We start from the raw sequence: 18075 nt of genomic DNA, 5'->3' as shown, positions 1-18075 counted from the left end.
GCTCTTCTTTTTAAGATGAAGACAAAACCGGACTGAGGAACGCAAGTGTCCCCCGCTTGGTTGTCACTATAAGCAACAATGACTGAAGCTATAGCTGGGTATAGCGCGGTACTCTGGGCTTCCGAACTCCGTTTGTGACGGGAAGTCCCATTATTACATTACCTATGACTACAGCAGGCGAAGGGCATAGGGGCACAGGGGGGTGGGGGAGGGGGGGTACGCAAAGGAAGTAGGAATTTAAAGCAAGAGAGAGAGAGTATGAGGGCTGACCACCGGGTAGAGCAGAGCCAGCTGAACGGCCAGTAAGGTGTAAGGGGAGGGACTGAAGGAGTGGCCCCGCCCACAGTCTGATGTGTTCTCCTGCGGAGGGAAGAAATGACAGCATGAGAATCTACTCCAGCCGTTCTCAACCTTTTCTGGATCAGGGCCCACTTGAAAATCTCAAAACAAGTGTTCGCGGCCCACCCATCTGACCACTTAACACAGAAGCCGTGTTAAAACACCAAGATTGTAGTCTGTAGTGTAGTATATTAATAATGCAACATTAATATTAAGTCATGTAAGAATTTTTTATTCGGTACATGTGTGGTATTCTTTCTTTAAAACCTTGAAAAATGTGTTATTAGGTATTAAATACTGTATATAATATTAGGTATTTTAGTTAGTTACATTGATCCTAACTGGAACACAATCGATTGAGGTTGGGAACCACTGGCCTAATTTATGATGGTGTCGTGGACCAAAAATAGGAGGTCTATTTTCGCTGCGTGACACCATCGTATGACGAGGTCAAGTGGTCCCTGATCCAGAAAAGTTTGGGGACCACTGCACTATTTTACTATTGTATTAAGTGCTGTGGATGTATTCTTTTCTTTTTAGTATTTGTTTTCATATAAATGTAATGTTATCTATATATAATTTAATTTAACTCTGAGAGTGTATATATGTAGTATATAAGTGACCAAATTAACATTTACATTTTTACATTTGTGCTCTTTTGGAATTACAAATGGTCCAATGGATATTATTTCTAGAATAACACATGTCCAGAATAACACAATTGTGACAGCAGCAAGCAGGCTATGTACAATTAACATAATCATTGGTGCATCATTCAGGCTAATATCTTTGGGAATCATCTTTGAGGCAGATCAAAGTACTGATTTGCTTTTGTTCATGTTTGCACGTGCATGTCAGTATGATGTGGACAAGTCTTACATAATCATAGCATGTCAGTATGATGTGGACAAGTCTTACATATCATGCATGTTGTCAGTATGATGTGGACAAGTCTTACATATCATGCATGTCAGTATGATGTGGACAAGTTTTACATAATATAGCATGACAGTATGATGTGGACAATTAAGTCTTACGTATCATGCATGTGATGTCAGTATGATGTGGACAAGTCTTACATATCATGCATGTCAGTATGATGTGGACAAGTCTTACGTATCATGCATGTCAGTATGATGTGGACAAGTCTTACGTATCATGCATGTCAGTATGATGTGACAACAAGTCTTACATATCATGCATGTCAGTATGATGTGGACAACAAGTCTTACATATCATGCATGTCAGTGTGATGTGGACGAGTCTTACATATCATGTATGTCAGTATGATGTGGACAACAAGTCTTACATATCATGCATGTCAGTGTGATGTGGACAACAAGTCTTACATATCATGCATGTCAGTATGATGTGGACAACAAGTCTTACATGTCATGCATATCAGTGTGATGTGGACAACAAGTCTTACATATCATGCATGTCAGTATGATGTGGACAACAATTCTTACATATCATGCATGTCAGTATGATGTGGACAACAAGTCTTTCATGTCATGCATGTCAGTGAGATGTGGACAACAAGTCTTACATATCATGCATGTCAGTGTGATGTGGACAAGTCTTACATATCATGCATGTCAGTATGATGTGGACAACAAGTCTTACATATCATGCATGTCAGTGTGATGTGGACAAGTCTTACATATCATGCATGTCAGTGTGATGTGGACAACAAGTCTTACACATCATGCATGTCAGTGTGATGTGGACAAGTCTTACATATCGATTGGTGTCAAAGCACATGGCGGGCCCTTTTCGATACCGAGCCGAAGCCAGTGATTCACAGGGATTGATATTCTTGTCTGGAAATGACTCAATTAAGGAACGTTACTGACTATCACAAATACGTTTTCTTTTTACCCCCTTTTCTCCCCAATTTAGGTGTTATGCCAATTGATTCCTCGCCACACACATTTCTGTGTGTTGTCACTGCGGTTTTATCCTACTGCCAGTGAGGAGCCCCTACCGGGAGGAGGTAGAGCCTTCGTCCTACTCCTCCCTCCCAACACTCTCTGGTGACAGGGGCCGCCCCAGCCCGTAGGAGTATGTGTAGTGACAAAGAGTTTAACCACTTAAACCCTCTCTACTAATAGTGAAGCGGACGCGAGTTGCAGCTGTACTTGGTCTGCTCTTGTTTCCTTCCTCACCGAATATCTTTTCCAGAAATAGCTGAAAACAAGCTCACAATGCGTTGTGTGCGATGCATTGTGAGTTTGTAGATCGCTAGTAGACCGAATTGCTTGTATATCGGCTATTTCTGCCAAATGTTCCCCACCAAAATAGTTAGTTCTATTACACACCGACGGCCCACTCCAGCTCTCACAGTTACGAACGTGGACACAAAGACACGAATACAAATGAGTTGGGGGGGGGCATAATTCAACGCCGGAAAATTACAATAACCTTGAACGTAACGATGAAAAAGTTGGCGCAGCTGAGCCGCGGACAAAGATAGAATGACAATAAAGAGATGGAAGCCGGCGATTAAGAGAGTTTTTGGTTCCTGCCAGCTGGCGAGGCATGTGTGAAGAAAGAAGGATACACTCCACTTCGTCCTGGGAGAGCTTTTCTATCTCACAGGTGTTGCAAGGCAACTTCTCCGCCACCACAAACAGCAGGTTGGTGTTGTTTATCCTCTTGGCATGGAACAGCCTGCAGAGAGAGAGAGAGAGAGAGAGGGAGGGGGGGAGAGGGAGAGAGAGAGAAGGGGAGAGAGAGAGGGGGGGGGGAGGGGGGGAGAGACACACACACACACGCACGCACGCACGCACGCACGCACGCACGCACGCACGCACGCACGCACACACACACACACACACACACACACACACACACACACACACACACACACACACACACACACACACACACACACACACACACACACACACACACACACACACACACACACACACACACACACAGGGAATGGGGGAGAGGGAGAGAGGGTAGGAAGAGAGAGAAATGAGAATGAGAGAGAGAAAGGGACAGAGAGACAGAGAGAGGGGGGGAGAGAGAGAGAAGAGAAAGGGAAAGAGAGAAAGGGAGAGAGAGAGGGAGAGAGAGAAGGGGGAGGGAGAGAGAGAAGAGAAAGAGGAGGGAGAGGGGGGAGAGAGAACGAACATCAACTCCTTCCCCCGCGCCACTCCCTTCATTAGCTAATGGATCAGCTAGCATGGTGACAGCACTGATATGACCATTCCATTAACTCTGATATGGTTTAATCAGCAATTAGTGCTGACACCATGATAAATCCAGCCTGCAAACGGTGCTGGATTTGCAGCTATATTTGTTTGTAGTGTACTGTACAGCATTGGATCTCAAGGTGGGGTCCCAGGGGTCCGGGGGGTCCAGGGGGTCCCCAGCTAAAGTAATTCATGTAGCATCACAATAATTTTAAGCACTTTATCCATTATGTTGGCTATTCAAAAATAGAAGATCTACAAGCTCACAGCGCGTCACTTCGTGCCATGCTGCGAGCTTGTATATCTGCAATCTTTTAATTTCATTTTAAGAAATATCGTATTTTTGGAAAATGTTCAATACTTTTAACCAAAGCTCTGTAGTGGTGTGAGGGTGGTGGTGAGCCCAAAATCTGTTCTGCCCGGTTCTCCTCAGTGGCTGGAGCAATTGATCTGAATTAGCAAACAGCCATTGACCATTACCATGTGCACGGAACAGCGAAGCCCGTTTTTCGATTTCACCAAATGTCAGCTGTTTATTAGCGTTTTTGTGTTCGCTGGCTCCCGGGTTGCCAGATCATGTGCGCATATCCCCCCACGGGCATGGACTAGTAAATCATAAATCTTCTTTTCTGGGGGTCCCTGGCACAAAACATTTTCAGATGGGGAGGGTCCGCGGCCAAATACATATCAATTTGGGAGTTTGAGAACCACTGCTGTACAGTACGATGCGAGCATGTGCGTGCGTGCGTGTATGTGTATGTGTATGCGTGTGCAACATTTGCCAGTGTACACACAGACCTGGAGCAGTTGCCACAGTCTTGCAGCATGTTGTAGGAACTGCTCGTGTTGGTGAAGTAGTACTGTGTCTGAGTCATCACACAGCTCCTCTCTCTGCCGTCCACACCCTCGGCCTCCACGTTGTCTGTTCCGTGACACACACACACGTACAATCTTGTTAACATATCGTTGCTGTCGGGCAGAAACCTCTTATAGCCATATTCCAACTTTTTTTTTTTTTTTTCGTAAATGAATGCCCGGCCTACTTGATCATACTACAGCGTCACACAAAAGCATCAAAAGTAGCAGATCTGCAAGCAGATCCACAAGCTCAAAAGCTCGAAGCTTTTGAGCTTGTGGATCTGCTAATTTTGCTACTTTTGAATTTGAATCCTGAAAAGTAACAGTTTTGGACATATGAGGTTTCCACCCGACAGAGACGATATTATGTTCACTATTTTACCCCCCCCCTTTAAAAAAAAACACAGAACACACAAAAAACATAAACATACAAACATGGAAAAGCCAAGATGACTTTATACAGACTATACAGTCATCGGCCATGAGTTCCGATGTTACCCAAATACAGTGCAACGTCATGTGCACTTATTGTAAATAAATATATAAATACATCTTTTTGTCCGTTGTCTCCCTCTCCTGACGGAGAGCACTAATTGCAACAATGTCTTCACGGGGTGAGTAATTGATAGAAAATATTTTTTTTGGGTGAAGTATTCATTTAACATGAATAACATTTTATTCATTAAATTAATAGTTAATGTTTGTTTGGTGATTTTTACACATAATCTTTTACACATATAATAGTCACTAAAGGTTTATGCTGTGCACCCACCCGTGATGAACCAGCTGTGATATGCCATTCCATATATGAACTGCTGGAAGAAGGACCTGGAAAAAGAGACTTTGTGAATGACTTGTCACCTCATGGATTACTGGAATAATGCAGTGTATTTGTGTACATAGCATCGTACTGTTTAGTTTTTATAGTTAGCAAAGCTTACCATGCAGCTGCTGATGACCACCAAGCCAGGTTCACAAAGTCTGCAACCGTAGGCTATACATGTAAAAACAGAAAACAGGATTAAGTATAGTACACTATGTATGTTCTTATAATTTAATTCATACATATATACATACATACAGTAGATACATACATACATAAGTACGTACGTACATATATACAGTTATATGTACAGACTGAACAAAACAGGTCTTTCCGATTTTTCATATTACATCCTGATTGGTGACTTCCGAACATTGCTGGCCCACAATAACCTACCTGACCTGGCGGAGACCTAGACTAACAGTGTAATCTGTTCGTACTGTAAAGATAGTATAGTAACTATGAACCGTTACAGTATGTTGTACAGTATGTGTAAACTGTAAGCGGCATCATTCCCGTGAATTTCTGTTATTTTCTTACCACAAAAGCAGCTCTGGGTGCAGCTCCATGGCTGCTGCTGGGTATAGGCTCACACACAGACTGGTAATCTTGCGACATCTTGCGGTTGTAGAAAGAGCTGTTATAGAGAGCGTACATCAGGTAGGGGTCCACCTCACTGAAGAACATGCCAACCTGGAGGTGGACAGGGAATAAAAGCGGTTATAGGCAGTGGCCAGGATTCACACACCAAAGAGACAAACTACCGGCGGGAGAATGAAAAAGTCACTTCATGTCACCTTGTTCCAATCCTCTTTCTGGTTGGACATGATAAGGAATCCTCCATCATCTATCAAATAACACAGGAGGTCCTGCAAACAGAAAACGTGCTTTGTGAGAAGAAGCGACAATTGTGCCAGGGACCCCCAGAAGAGAAGATTAAACATTTCACACAAATAGCAGATGTACAAGCTTGCAGTATGGCACGAAGATTGTAGATCTGCTATTTTTGAATAGCCAATGCTAAAATCGAAAATGACACAGATGTTTTCCAGGTTTTAATGGTTTAAGGGTACACCATTTTGTACAGTCTCAGTAAACTAGGATCACAGGTAAACCAAGAACCAGTCTAAACAATATATTATCAAAAAATGATATGTACATTGAAACTATAGGATACTATAGGATATCAGGTACACAATGAACCTAGCATTTGTCTAAATAACATGCATCTAAATTACTTTTTAACCTTCATAATGTTTTTTTTTATCAAATAGGGGTCCATGGCCTAATGCATATGCATATCCTTGAAATTAAAAAAGGTTGAGAATCATGGCTATATACAGTATGCTTGAAATACAATAATTTCGCAATGCTGGTATAGTGCATGTGACAACGGATCGCCTTTAACTTTAGCCCAGGGAGCTCATTCAAAATGTCATACGATGACAGACTTACATCACTGTTGGCTTCACAGTCCATCTCACAGCCGCTGTTTGGTCCACACTGCCACGGAAAATAAAATGACATTGTATAAATAAAAGGAATGATTCAATATCCTGATGAATTTCCATGGTGCCATAGGTTTTGCCATCAACATTGTATTAATCATTATTGTACCGTGTTTGAGCCTTGGCGGTTATCGGTGTGGTTGCTGGCCAGGATCTTGAACTTGTCCGTCCAGGCCTCCAGGTCCAGTTTCACTCCAACCACTGGTGGAAAAGATACACAGAAACAACAGAGAGAGAACGAGAAACGAGCATGCAGACACATGCACACGCCAACACACAAACAAACACACACACATAACGTTAGCACACAAAAGAGGACGAACAGAGAATTATACGCATGAGTTAGATAAAGACGTTTCGCGTCAACAGTGCGATTTCTCAGTGCGAGTGTGGGTGCTAAACCCAAAATCCAGTATACATAATTATCCCAAATATGAAAAAGATAGCACATCCCAAACTTCAAGTCAATAGACAAAATATTTTTTTTTCCACATATTTATTTGGCACACAAAAAACTTCAACGCTTATGCGTATGCGTGAGCATTGAGGTAAGCTTCATTGTCACAAAGTAAGCTTTGTTGTCACAAATACTAACGTTTCCACTTGTTTATTTGGCCAAAATAAATAAATAAATGCCAAATAAATACGTGAAAAATTTGTTTTGTCCTCTATTGGCAACAATATTTTAGAATTATATGTATCTTTGCCTAGTGAGATAATTCCTCCAAAAATCCATCTGTGTCTAACAGTGAGGAACTACGCTCTCTTTTGTCAATGCGGGGCCCACCTGCGGGTTTGACGGTCTTCCCTCCCACGGTGATCTCCACCGCCGTGCTAACCAGCACCCCTATGGTGTCATTGTCTGGGTTGAGCTCCTCGTCCCTCGCTGCCATGCCGAAACAAACAGAAATGCCGGACAGAAACGCAGTCAGGGACAGCCAACAACAACAACATGCTATGTCTTTGTTGGAGATACAGTATGGCCAGTCGTGGAAAAAAGTACTCACAAGTAAAAAGTAGCAAAACCATAATGTAGAAATACTGTTACAAGTAATAATCCTGTATTCAATATTTTACTTCAGTAAAAGTATACAGCCTATATATATATACTGTATATATATATATATATATATATATATATATATATATATATATATATATATAAATTGACATACTCAAGTAAAGTAAAAGTACCTCAAAACTGTACTTGAGTACAGTACTTGAGGAAATGTTCTTAGTTCCTTCCCTCCATTGAATATGGCCAAACTGTAAGAGCGTGGCTCACCTGTCCGAAAAGGCGCACGGAAGATGTAGCCCTTGTTGTCCAGACTGCGTCGGTAATACGTGGCGTTAAAAGGCTCGGGGTCCTCCTCCCACGTCTCTGCAGCCCTGATATTGAACACCACGGACAGGGTCAGTACACCAGTACACCATAAAGAACACCACGGACAGGGTCAGTATACCAGTACACTATAAAGAACACCACGGACAGGGTCAGTACACCAGTACACCATAAATCTGTGACAGGCACCCATTTCCCTCCCCGGCTCACAGCTTATCTCAGATGTTTATGGGCCATTTAGGTCTTTACAACTCCACACCAGTGTTGCCAGATTTTGCGAGAGAAACGGACAGGTCTACAAAAACGCCCAAAAGGAGCGACCAGTTTTACCACTTGAACCCCAAATTCATCGGCTATTTGAAAATAGACGATCTAGCTCACAGTGCGTCGCATTGCTATTTGTTTTTCTATCTTGGAAAAAAATTGAAAATCTTGAATATTTTTGAAACATTTTTAGCAACACAAATTGTGTATGGGGGTCCCTGGCAGAAAATATTTTCAGACGAGGGTCCGTGGACAAATACAAATTAATTAGGGGGTCCTTCAAATGAAAATGTTTGAAAACCCAAATAAGCAACTACACTTTAGAAACAAGCCCCCCAAAAAAAACACAACTCGCAACTACCAATATTTACAAGCGACTTTACAGAAAAACAAGCCCAAAGTCGTTTAAAATAAGCAGACTTGGCAACACTGCTGAAAACCCACTCATGAAAAAAGTCTTAAACTGAAATGCGTGGATGTCACAGCAGAACAACAAAGCTGCGACAGCAACAACAAACACAAAAATCTTGTGTAAACATACAGTACATACTTGTTGGGAAACACTCTTGTGAGACCTCCATCCGTCGCAGCGAACAGGGCTAGAAACCCATAGCTAGGGGAGAGGAGAGAAAGGAAGATGTTAAGATGTGAAACGTTTGTGTAACGCTTGCAAAGCCTGGAATGGTCTAAAGCAGCGATTCCCAAAGGGTGGGCTGGGGCCCACTGGCGGGCCGACAGGATATCGCCAGTGGGCCACCAAATTATTGGCAAAACACTACGATTTGAATGATAATTAATATAAATAAATAAAAATGTATCAACTAAAAGTATAATATGTTAGTTCAGTTTAGTATCGTGTAGTGTAGTTGCACATAGTTAAAAAGAAACACATGGGAAAGGAAGAGAAAATAAAACAGTAAATTAAAAATTGTAAAAAAGACAAAAATGTGATGTGCCGGATAGGCCAAAAAAGGGGCTTGTCAGGTGGCCTTCCTAACGAGAGCCCTAAAAAACAAATACTAAAGTATGGTAACAAAAATAATAGCAAATAGAAACCATAATATGTAATATAACAATAGATAGCATAATGTATAATATAATATTAGACACATACTGTAGATCTATCAACATATACAGAATCTAGTGAATCAATAATAGAATTGCATAATAGCAGCAATTTTTATCCATAACAATAAATGGAAAATAAGAAATATGTATAAGTATAGTTCCATTGATCCAAGGTGGAACACAATCGATTGATTGATCATCGTGGGCCCTGATACAGAACAGGCACTGGAAGCAGTCTATGAGACTCTACTCACGTGTTCAAATCTTTATTCTTCCACACCTTCTCCACCAGTTGTCTGATGATGCCCGTGTCCAGAATCAAGTTATGAAGGAGCAGATTGTCACCTGGACAAATTAAAGACAGAGTTAAAAAAGCAAACCAGAAGACATTATGTGTATCTCGGGATCCACATAGAAACGCTGTGGGTCCATGTAAAAAAAAGAATAGTGGAGATACTTCTGTGGCCTACTGGCAGTGTGCATACAAAGTTTGCCGATGATCAGTCCAGGGGTTTGTGCAACACACGCACACGCGCACACACACACACACACACACACACACACACACACACACACACACACACAAAGAGCCCTCTCTTAGACGGCTCGCAGACCTACGGCGCAATAACATCAGACAACCAGTGTGTGAGTGAGTGGAGACTGGAGAGAATAAGAAGCGACGAAGACAAGCTCACATTGTTTAGAGTCGGGCGTCTCCTTCTCCATGAGAGCGATGAAGTTCAGCAGGAACTCTGTGTTGTTGTTGGTGAGTTCTAGATCATTGCAGTACTCCCTGAGGAGAGATGAGCCCACAGATGCTTCTTTTAGATTCAGGAGAGAACGTTAAACACCAACACACACACACACGCGCGCGCACACGCACACACACACACACACACACACACACACACACACACACACACACACACACACACAGAAATGGAACATTTATGCTCCTTCTTGCCTCCTTTCCTTATACCACAGGATAAGGCTGATTTATACTGAGTTGCGCGCCAGTGGTGTGCACCCAAAATAGCCGATCTACAAGCTCACAATGCATCGCAGATCAACGCATTGTGAGCTTGTCGATCGGCTATTTCAGGTACGCAACATGATGCACTACTAAGCATAAATCAGGCATAACACTACTTTGGGATTCATGAGCACATCTGCACGTCCGCCACAGTTTCTTATATAGCGTGCATGTCCCAAGGGCATATTCCAATATGCTGACAGCAGGGCTGTCAGTCAAAGTGAAATATGGATTGGATTGCTGAGCACAGCAGAGGCAGAACAATGAAGGCGTGAGTTTGTTTGTCGGCCTTTCGGAATATAAGGTCGCAGTCTGAGGTCTACGATTTGATTTAAAAAACAGTAAAAAGGGTGCACGCAAACAAGATTTTTATCACATAATTTACTTGTTTGTTGCAATTATATTCATCTTAAATTTACAGGACTTCAATTAATAACTAAACATATTAACAGATACAAACATGCAGCATGACCATGGCAGCATGCAAAGGGGTTTTGGCATGCTATAGGAGAGAGATTTATCAAATCATTTTATTATGGAGGATAGGGGAGTCCACTGGATTCCAAATATTAGGCTTATGATGAATTCTATTTTATTACTTTTTTATTTATTGACTCATATGTCTTGTAGCCAGAGGTGGAAGAAATACTAACCAAAAGTACCAAAATATCAATGTGTAAAATCCCTCCATGAAAAATCCTGCTTGGGTAAAAATACATACATATTAGCAGCAACATACTTATAATTTTGGTTTGGACCCTCTGACTGATATATTATGATGATATAATTATTAGATAATGAATACTGAAGTGTGTAAGCAGCATGTTACCGTTGTAGCTGAGTTTGAACTACTAGTTTAGTCCAGTGGTTCCCAACCTAGTAACAAAATTATTTTAAAAGCTTGTTAGATTATCCATTGTGTCTACAGTGTTATGAGTAAAGCTGTCAACTAAATATAGTGGAGTAGAAAGTACAATATTTCCCCCTGAAATGTTGTGGAGTGGGAATTTAAAGTAGCATAAAATGGAAATACTCAAGTAATATACAAGTACCTCAAAATTGTACTTAAGTACAGTACTTGAGTAAAATGTTGTTACTTTCCACCACAGCTTGTAGCATTTCTCACTATAAGTGCACAAAACCACACACAATGGAAAAAAGAAGAAAAGAGGACAGAAAGAATGAAAACCAACCATTTTACACACAATGCAAAAACGCAGACACCTTAAAATGAAACGTGTAACTCAGGATAGTGGATAATAAACAGACGATAATGGTGAGGGCTAAAAGAGATGGAGCAAACCCCAAAACACGGATGACCATCCACACCAGTGGTTCTCAAAGTGGGGTCCAAGGACCCTCAGGGTTCCTTGAGAGGGTTCCAAATGAGAGTGTAAAAATGGAACCAAATGGACCCTTACAGGTCTGTAACTCTGAGAGTGTACGGACAGACATGTGTACACTCTCAGAGTTATGGGTGTCCTAGTCTCAAGTGGCCAGACTTCCATTCCACAATCTCCGAATGCTATATATACTATAGACTCTGGAACTACACCTCCCGAAAGCTGAGAAAGGAAGCTGTCATCTGTCATTTCCATTCAAGAAAATATATTTTAAAATATATTTTAAAATATATATAAAATATTACGCTTCGAATAATTTGATTTACAGTAAGACAAATTTACACGACTGCAAAGACAAGATGGAACCGGATGGAGAGGTGCACTTTATCCCCGGATCATTTTCAGCGCTCACTCCCAAGACGGCAAACGGGTGACTTCTTGGGACGGACGTCCCAAGAGGTCAAACGTTTGACTGGAAGGGGGGGGGCTAAAACTGCAAATGTTGACTAGGGGGGATATGAGTGATGATTCTGTCCCTATCGGGACATTAACTCGAACGGCGCTGAGTCAGCTGAAGCGGACTTCGCAACGCTCGGCACGGCGACTTGCTCGCCTGACGGCTCGCTCTGCGGTGCCTCTCGTGGCTCAAGTCCGCTTTAGACGGCGCGTCTCCGTCGTTTTAACAGTTTTTCGGCACTTTTTGACGTTTGGTCACATTTGGCCCAAGAAAGTCACGATATGCATTTTGGGGAGTGAGAGTGTGTTGCTGCCGTGCTCCAGACTGTATAACGGAAGCATTTGAACATTGTGGGAGGCAACAGTCTTGCGAGACTATGGGTGACCTTGAAATAAAAATAAAAAAAAGTTTGAGAACCACTGATCCACACAATGGGAAGACAGCAAGCATTCACACAGGGCTACCTGGGTGCTATGAACACATGTCCTTCAGATTCAAAACTGTTTGGCAGCAGTGATTCAAAATCTGCAACAGAAAGGGGGAAGATTATCTGGGAAGAGCCACGCGCCGAGCAGCGGGTTGTGGGAAAAAAAAACAGCAGTTGTTCTTCAGAGGTGCAGGGACGCAGAGAAGGGGACTGTACCATAGCAACACTGAGGAATTATGGGGGTACACCAGTGTTAGCCAATATGGTGCCTCGTCAAATGTTAAACCTGAATCGACTCAAAATCCGATTGTCGCTGCCGTCGCAGCATCGTACAGCGATCTTTGGTGTGATTTTTTTGGTTTTCAGTCTAATTTTGTTTTGGATGTCTGAGAACTGACTTACACACGTCAAGAAGCAAGTTCTCAGACAGAAATGAACCACAAAACGAGTGCTTTTTTGTTTCAGGCAGGCATCAACATGGCCAACTATTGCAGGGGGGGAGGTGGGTGGCGCGGGGGGTCCTGATGGAAGTGGTCACCCCTCAGACTGGCAGGGGAGAGGGCACCGAGAGACACATAATGAGAGGAGGTGCACTGCATTGTGAAGGGCATTTGGAAGGGCAACTTAGGCAAAGAGAGAATCCTAAGCAGACACAAGTTAAGCGCCTACATATCCAGCATGTTTCTAGTGTCGTCATTTCAGACCTGTAATTGGGAGACAGAACACAATACTTCTTAAACAGCTAAATCAATCGAGTGCCCAGGTAGTATTGCGCCCACAATGCCTTGCACATCCGCGTCAACGTTTTAGCCGTGGATCGTGGTGTGGCCGTGCCATGCCCTGCAGGCAGTCTGAGGGGTGAGAGGGGAGGGGAGACAAGCTGATGGAGACAGGGGATTACAGGGGAGGGACGACAAACGAGGCCGCTGGGTGGGGTGCTGTTGCCATGGGGCACTCTGACACCCAACAACATGACAGGACCTGGGTGGGCAGGAGGCACGCGGCTCAGCAGGCTCAGTCAGCAGGACGCCTGAGGTTTAGATCAGAGAGTATGATGTGGCCTTTTATTTACCCTTCGTCAAGGAGACTGCTACGTCAAAGTGAAGTCAAAGCGCTTTAAGGTTTATTTCTGTACTCTATACTTACAGTAAGTCTATCTACTGTATCCATATTTTTTTTTTTTTTTTTTTTTACCATTCACATTTGTTTCAACATATCATTTGTGTAGAATATCTATTTATTTATTTAATGAATTAATAAATAATCTTTAATAAAATAAAATGCTAGTTGTATTCTATGCTCTTATGTCATAGTTCGGGGTAAAGCTGTTTGCACACTATTCTGGACATGTCATACTAGAAGTCAATGGTTCAGATACAGTATGTCAATATGTGAACATTCAGTGAAAGTAGCAGATCTACAAGCTCTAGAAGTAAAGCTGTGAGCTTGTAGATCGGCTACTTTCAGCTAAGAGATTTGGTGTAGAGGGAAAAAGGACGGGGCCCAAGTGACCCCTGGCCGACCCCGGTCAACAATAGGGTTTAAGTGGTTAAGATGTGTGTTTATATACAAGTGAACATGTTCATACTTTAAAAGTCTTTAGAGCTCTTATAGTCATTGTTACGTTCTTACTTCTTAGGGTATCTAATAAGGTTATTTTTTTGTGTAGATCCATCGAGTAGTTAGGACACGTCTTAGCTAACATGACATTTTAAAGAGAATGAAAAAAGAGAGAAAGACAGAATGAAACAGAGGCAGAAAGGGGTGGAGGGAAAAAGAGGAGAATGACAAAAGACAGAAACGTGACTCGAGAGAGAGAGAAATGCTAGAGGAGAGATGAGAGAGTAGAGAGAGACAACGACCCGTTGCGAGATCCTCCACAGAGAGGGTTGGGGTAAAGGGGTGGGGGGAGACACAAAAAGACAAGTTTAAACAGAGAACATGAATGTCTGTCTTCCGTCAGGACGTAGGAAGGCGTTTAGTTGTGTGACTGGAGCAGAGGAGACGCTTGACATTGGACGGGAGGAGGTGGGGCCGGGGGGGGGGAGGTGGGGGAGGTTTAGGGGACTGGAAGAGCCATCGTGAGAGAGATGTGGGATCTGAGCTGCAGCAGAGAAGGGTGGGGGGTGTGGGTGGAGGAGGAGGGTGAAGCCTAATGGATGCTCCGTCGCGCGCGGAGAACGACCAAGAATAGCCCCAAACTACAAGCTTGTAGGTATAGCTATTCATGGCGCGCGACGAAGTATGAATCGGGGCTTGAGGAGGAGAAAAGGAGGAAGAGTAGCAAGAGGAGAGAAAGAAGGAACTAGGACGAGGTAAGACGGGCAGGAACAGAGGCAAGCAGGCTGGGACAGGTGAGAGTTTGGAGGGAGGTACGGGGGGGGGGCAGCAGAGAGGTTCAGGACGAGAGGAGGGGGGGGGGGTTGTCAGCGGTGAGGGAGTATAGGAAGTAAAAGGTAAGAAGACGTGGACCAATATGATGTATACTTGCCCGGTGAGCGGAATCCGGCTGGAGTAGAAGTGAGCAAGAAAAGAAATAGGGGAATCGGGTGGGAAGGGAGGGTCACAGACAATATTTTATTCAATTACTGGTTTGAATAAAAATATTGTTTTCTCAAAAAGGAAGGAAAACCAATTAAGTCAAAACGAGACAAGAAAAGAAAAAGCAAAGACACAAAAAGAAAAACAAGAAATGAAGAGCAAACGTCTTATTTGCAAGAGCAAAACAAGGAACTGAAGAAATGACGTGGGAAGAAAAAGACAAAACGAAACGAGGATAATAACGGAAAATCAAACAGAAGGAAATGTAAGTGAAAAGGAAACAATAAATGTTCAAAGACAGACGAAAACCAGCATTGTGAAAGTTAACCATGGAGGAGTTGAAAAACTCACAAAAAGAAAATACAATGCAAGTCAGGAAAAAGAGGGTCTGGAGAGAGAACGAATGAGCGAGACAACAGATGTCTCCATTCAGACTCACAAAAACCCCACAACTCCCACAGTGGATGAGGACTGTGCTTGTGTGGGAGTTCCCATACTGAATGATTCCAAAGACCAGAGAACATCTCACAGTCAGCAGTCCAACAGAAAACATTCACACACACACAGAGAACTACGGGGGGGAAAAAAGTATACAGAGAAAAAAAGTATAATAAAAAAAACCAGTAAGTAAGTAAATAAATAATAAGAAGGAAGTGAAAAGCATGCCTGTTTTCACAGTTCATTCAGAAAAACATCAAAGACTATCAACAACACGGGGATGCTTCAGAATCATTACTTTTGGTCGGTAGAAGAGGCGAGAGCATTTGGCCAAAAAAATAATAGCACACGGTCACCATTATTTTCCCCTTTCGTAACACACAGTTAAAACCACAGCTTTCACCTTTCTGACATTTCAGTGGTTTGTTTTTTTCTTCAGCAAGAGTGTGAAGGAAAAAAACATCACCGTTTGAACAGCACAGCATGAAGACAGGAGGGACTTAGGGGGGCAGTAGAGAGGAGAGCCTGGAGACCCCAGACATTGTTCCTGTGAGGTGGACACCGTGGAGAGAGAGAGAGCGGGTAGAGGAGAGGACGAGAGGGGCAGGAGGACGGGGCTCCACTCGGATGACTGCAGACCGGAGGACCAAGGACTCGGTAAGAGAGGGAGGTCATATTTGGGAGAGAAATACGGATAGAGAGAAAGAGAGAGAGAGAGAGAGAGAGAGAGAGAGAGAGAGAGAGAGAGAGAGAGAGAGAGAGAGAGAGAGAGAGAGAGAGATGCATGCTGGGAGTTCCCCAGTACTTACACTGCACCTGTAGGATCTGGTCGCTCAGGTTGGCTTTGATGTGGTTCTCACTGTATGTAGGCAGTACCAAGCCCAGACTGTGTACACACACACACACACACACACACACACACACACACACACACACACACACACACACACACACACACACACACACACACACACACACACACACACACACACACACACACACACACACACACACACACACACACACACACACACACACACACACACACACATGCAGGATTTAACTAGCAGTTTAATCATTTGAACCCTCGCAATCCAGAACATTAGGGGAAAATATTTAAAGTATGGAGGAAAAAAAGGACTGGGCCAATACTATAGACCCCTGGGGGACTTCATTGCATCTATGTACTTCGTCAAATAGCTCTGCATTGGTGAACCCTTATTATCTCCAAAGCCAAAAATAGCAGAGAAAAATATGTCCTGTTGGCTTTTATGTGATGTGTCACATAAAATAAAAATATTCCTACAGTACATAAGAGGATTAATTGGGACAGATGGTACATGAGACTGTGACATTATCAGGTTCACACTGATGCCAATGCTTTTTATGTACAATATGAGGCTAATTTACATTTTATTTATGAAACAATTACATAAGACAATTCTACAGTATGACATTACAGCATTACATCAGGGTTTCGATTTGCTGGGGGGGTGGGAGGGAAAATCCATGGCTCTGCTTTTGACGTCCCGTCTGGTCATTATTATTATTTTTTATCACCAGTGGGGATATGTTTTATCCCTGCTTCTGATCAGACTGAATTAAGCCATTAAGACCGGGAACACATCTGTGTCATTTTAGATTTTCCGCGGCCAAATACATATAATTTTAGGTGGTCCTTGACATGAAAAAGTTCGAGAACTACTGACATTATAGCAACATACGGTTTTCAAAAAACTGTTAGCATTTAGAAGACATTTGTAGATTTGTTCCCGGATTGAATGGGTTAAAAGCATGCATTTCCGTGTGGCAAATGTGTCTTTCAGACACGATGCGACGCGAGAGACTATAGCCAACACCAAATCGGGACTCCTGGATCTCTGCCTTCCACTCCCTCCTATCCAGCATCAGGGTCTTGGCTTGAGAGTGAGAACATGTTGCCTTGGGTCGGCTCCCACAGTGTCAGCTTTGCTCGCTACCAGTTCCTGGGTGCCTGACACAGTGCCCTGCCAGCCTCATGCTTCTCTCTCTGGACCTTGTTATCCGTGACCCGCGGAAGGCATAGGCATGTAACGATTCACTCAACTCACGATACGATTCGAATCACGATACTGGGTTCACGATACGTTTTAATTTTTTTAATTCTTTCTCTTACACAAATTCAGTATTTTCTTCTCTTTTTATTATTATTATTATTATTTTTTACAATACTGTGTTTTCTCTTCTTCTCCTCTTTTCAATACAGTAGCAAATTACTGAAAACTTTTCTGCTTTTTGCGTCGCAATAAATCTTTTATTAAATCGATTTAAATTGTCACCAGTTTGAATCGATTTTAATCGATTTACGATAAATCGTTACATGCCTACCTCCGCCCATGTTACATCAAGAGCCATTCGTAGCATTCTTGTAAACGAAAAAATATGTACT

General features: G+C 42.7%; 1 protein-coding gene across 2 annotated transcripts in view; it reads right to left on the bottom strand.

Moving 5' to 3' along the window:
• Positions 1-100: 100 nt before the first annotated feature.
• cacna2d2a (calcium channel, voltage-dependent, alpha 2/delta subunit 2a) overlaps positions 101-18075 on the bottom strand; it is a 291322-nt gene continuing 273347 nt past the window's right edge. The window contains exons 22-38 of one of the 2 annotated variants that reach the window (XM_080424714.1): positions 16457-16533; positions 12706-12766; positions 10104-10201; positions 9663-9753; positions 8891-8953; positions 8020-8123; positions 7522-7620; positions 6844-6935; positions 6682-6729; positions 6024-6095; positions 5767-5919; positions 5345-5397; positions 5176-5231; positions 4344-4467; positions 2903-3012; positions 2080-2162; positions 101-360 (exon numbers count right to left, since the gene is read on the bottom strand). In XM_080424714.1, the coding sequence (XP_080280840.1) occupies positions 238-360; positions 2080-2162; positions 2903-3012; positions 4344-4467; positions 5176-5231; positions 5345-5397; positions 5767-5919; positions 6024-6095; positions 6682-6729; positions 6844-6935; positions 7522-7620; positions 8020-8123; positions 8891-8953; positions 9663-9753; positions 10104-10201; positions 12706-12766; positions 16457-16533 (1507 nt within the window). In that variant the 3' untranslated portion in view covers positions 101-237. Of the gene's footprint in view, positions 361-2079; positions 2163-2902; positions 3013-4343; positions 4468-5175; positions 5232-5344; positions 5398-5766; positions 5920-6023; positions 6096-6681; positions 6730-6843; positions 6936-7521; positions 7621-8019; positions 8124-8890; positions 8954-9662; positions 9754-10103; positions 10202-12705; positions 12792-16456; positions 16534-18075 lie in introns of both variants that reach the window. The other variant, XM_080424715.1, reaches the window with a different exon arrangement.

Source organism: Gymnoscopelus braueri (assembly GCF_963280865.1).
Source record: "Gymnoscopelus braueri genome assembly, chromosome: 3".
In the NCBI taxonomy this organism is placed as follows: domain Eukaryota; kingdom Metazoa; phylum Chordata; class Actinopteri; order Myctophiformes; family Myctophidae; genus Gymnoscopelus; species Gymnoscopelus braueri.
The sequence above is the reverse complement of the archived record's forward strand: the minus strand, read 5'-3'. Positions and strand labels throughout refer to the sequence as shown.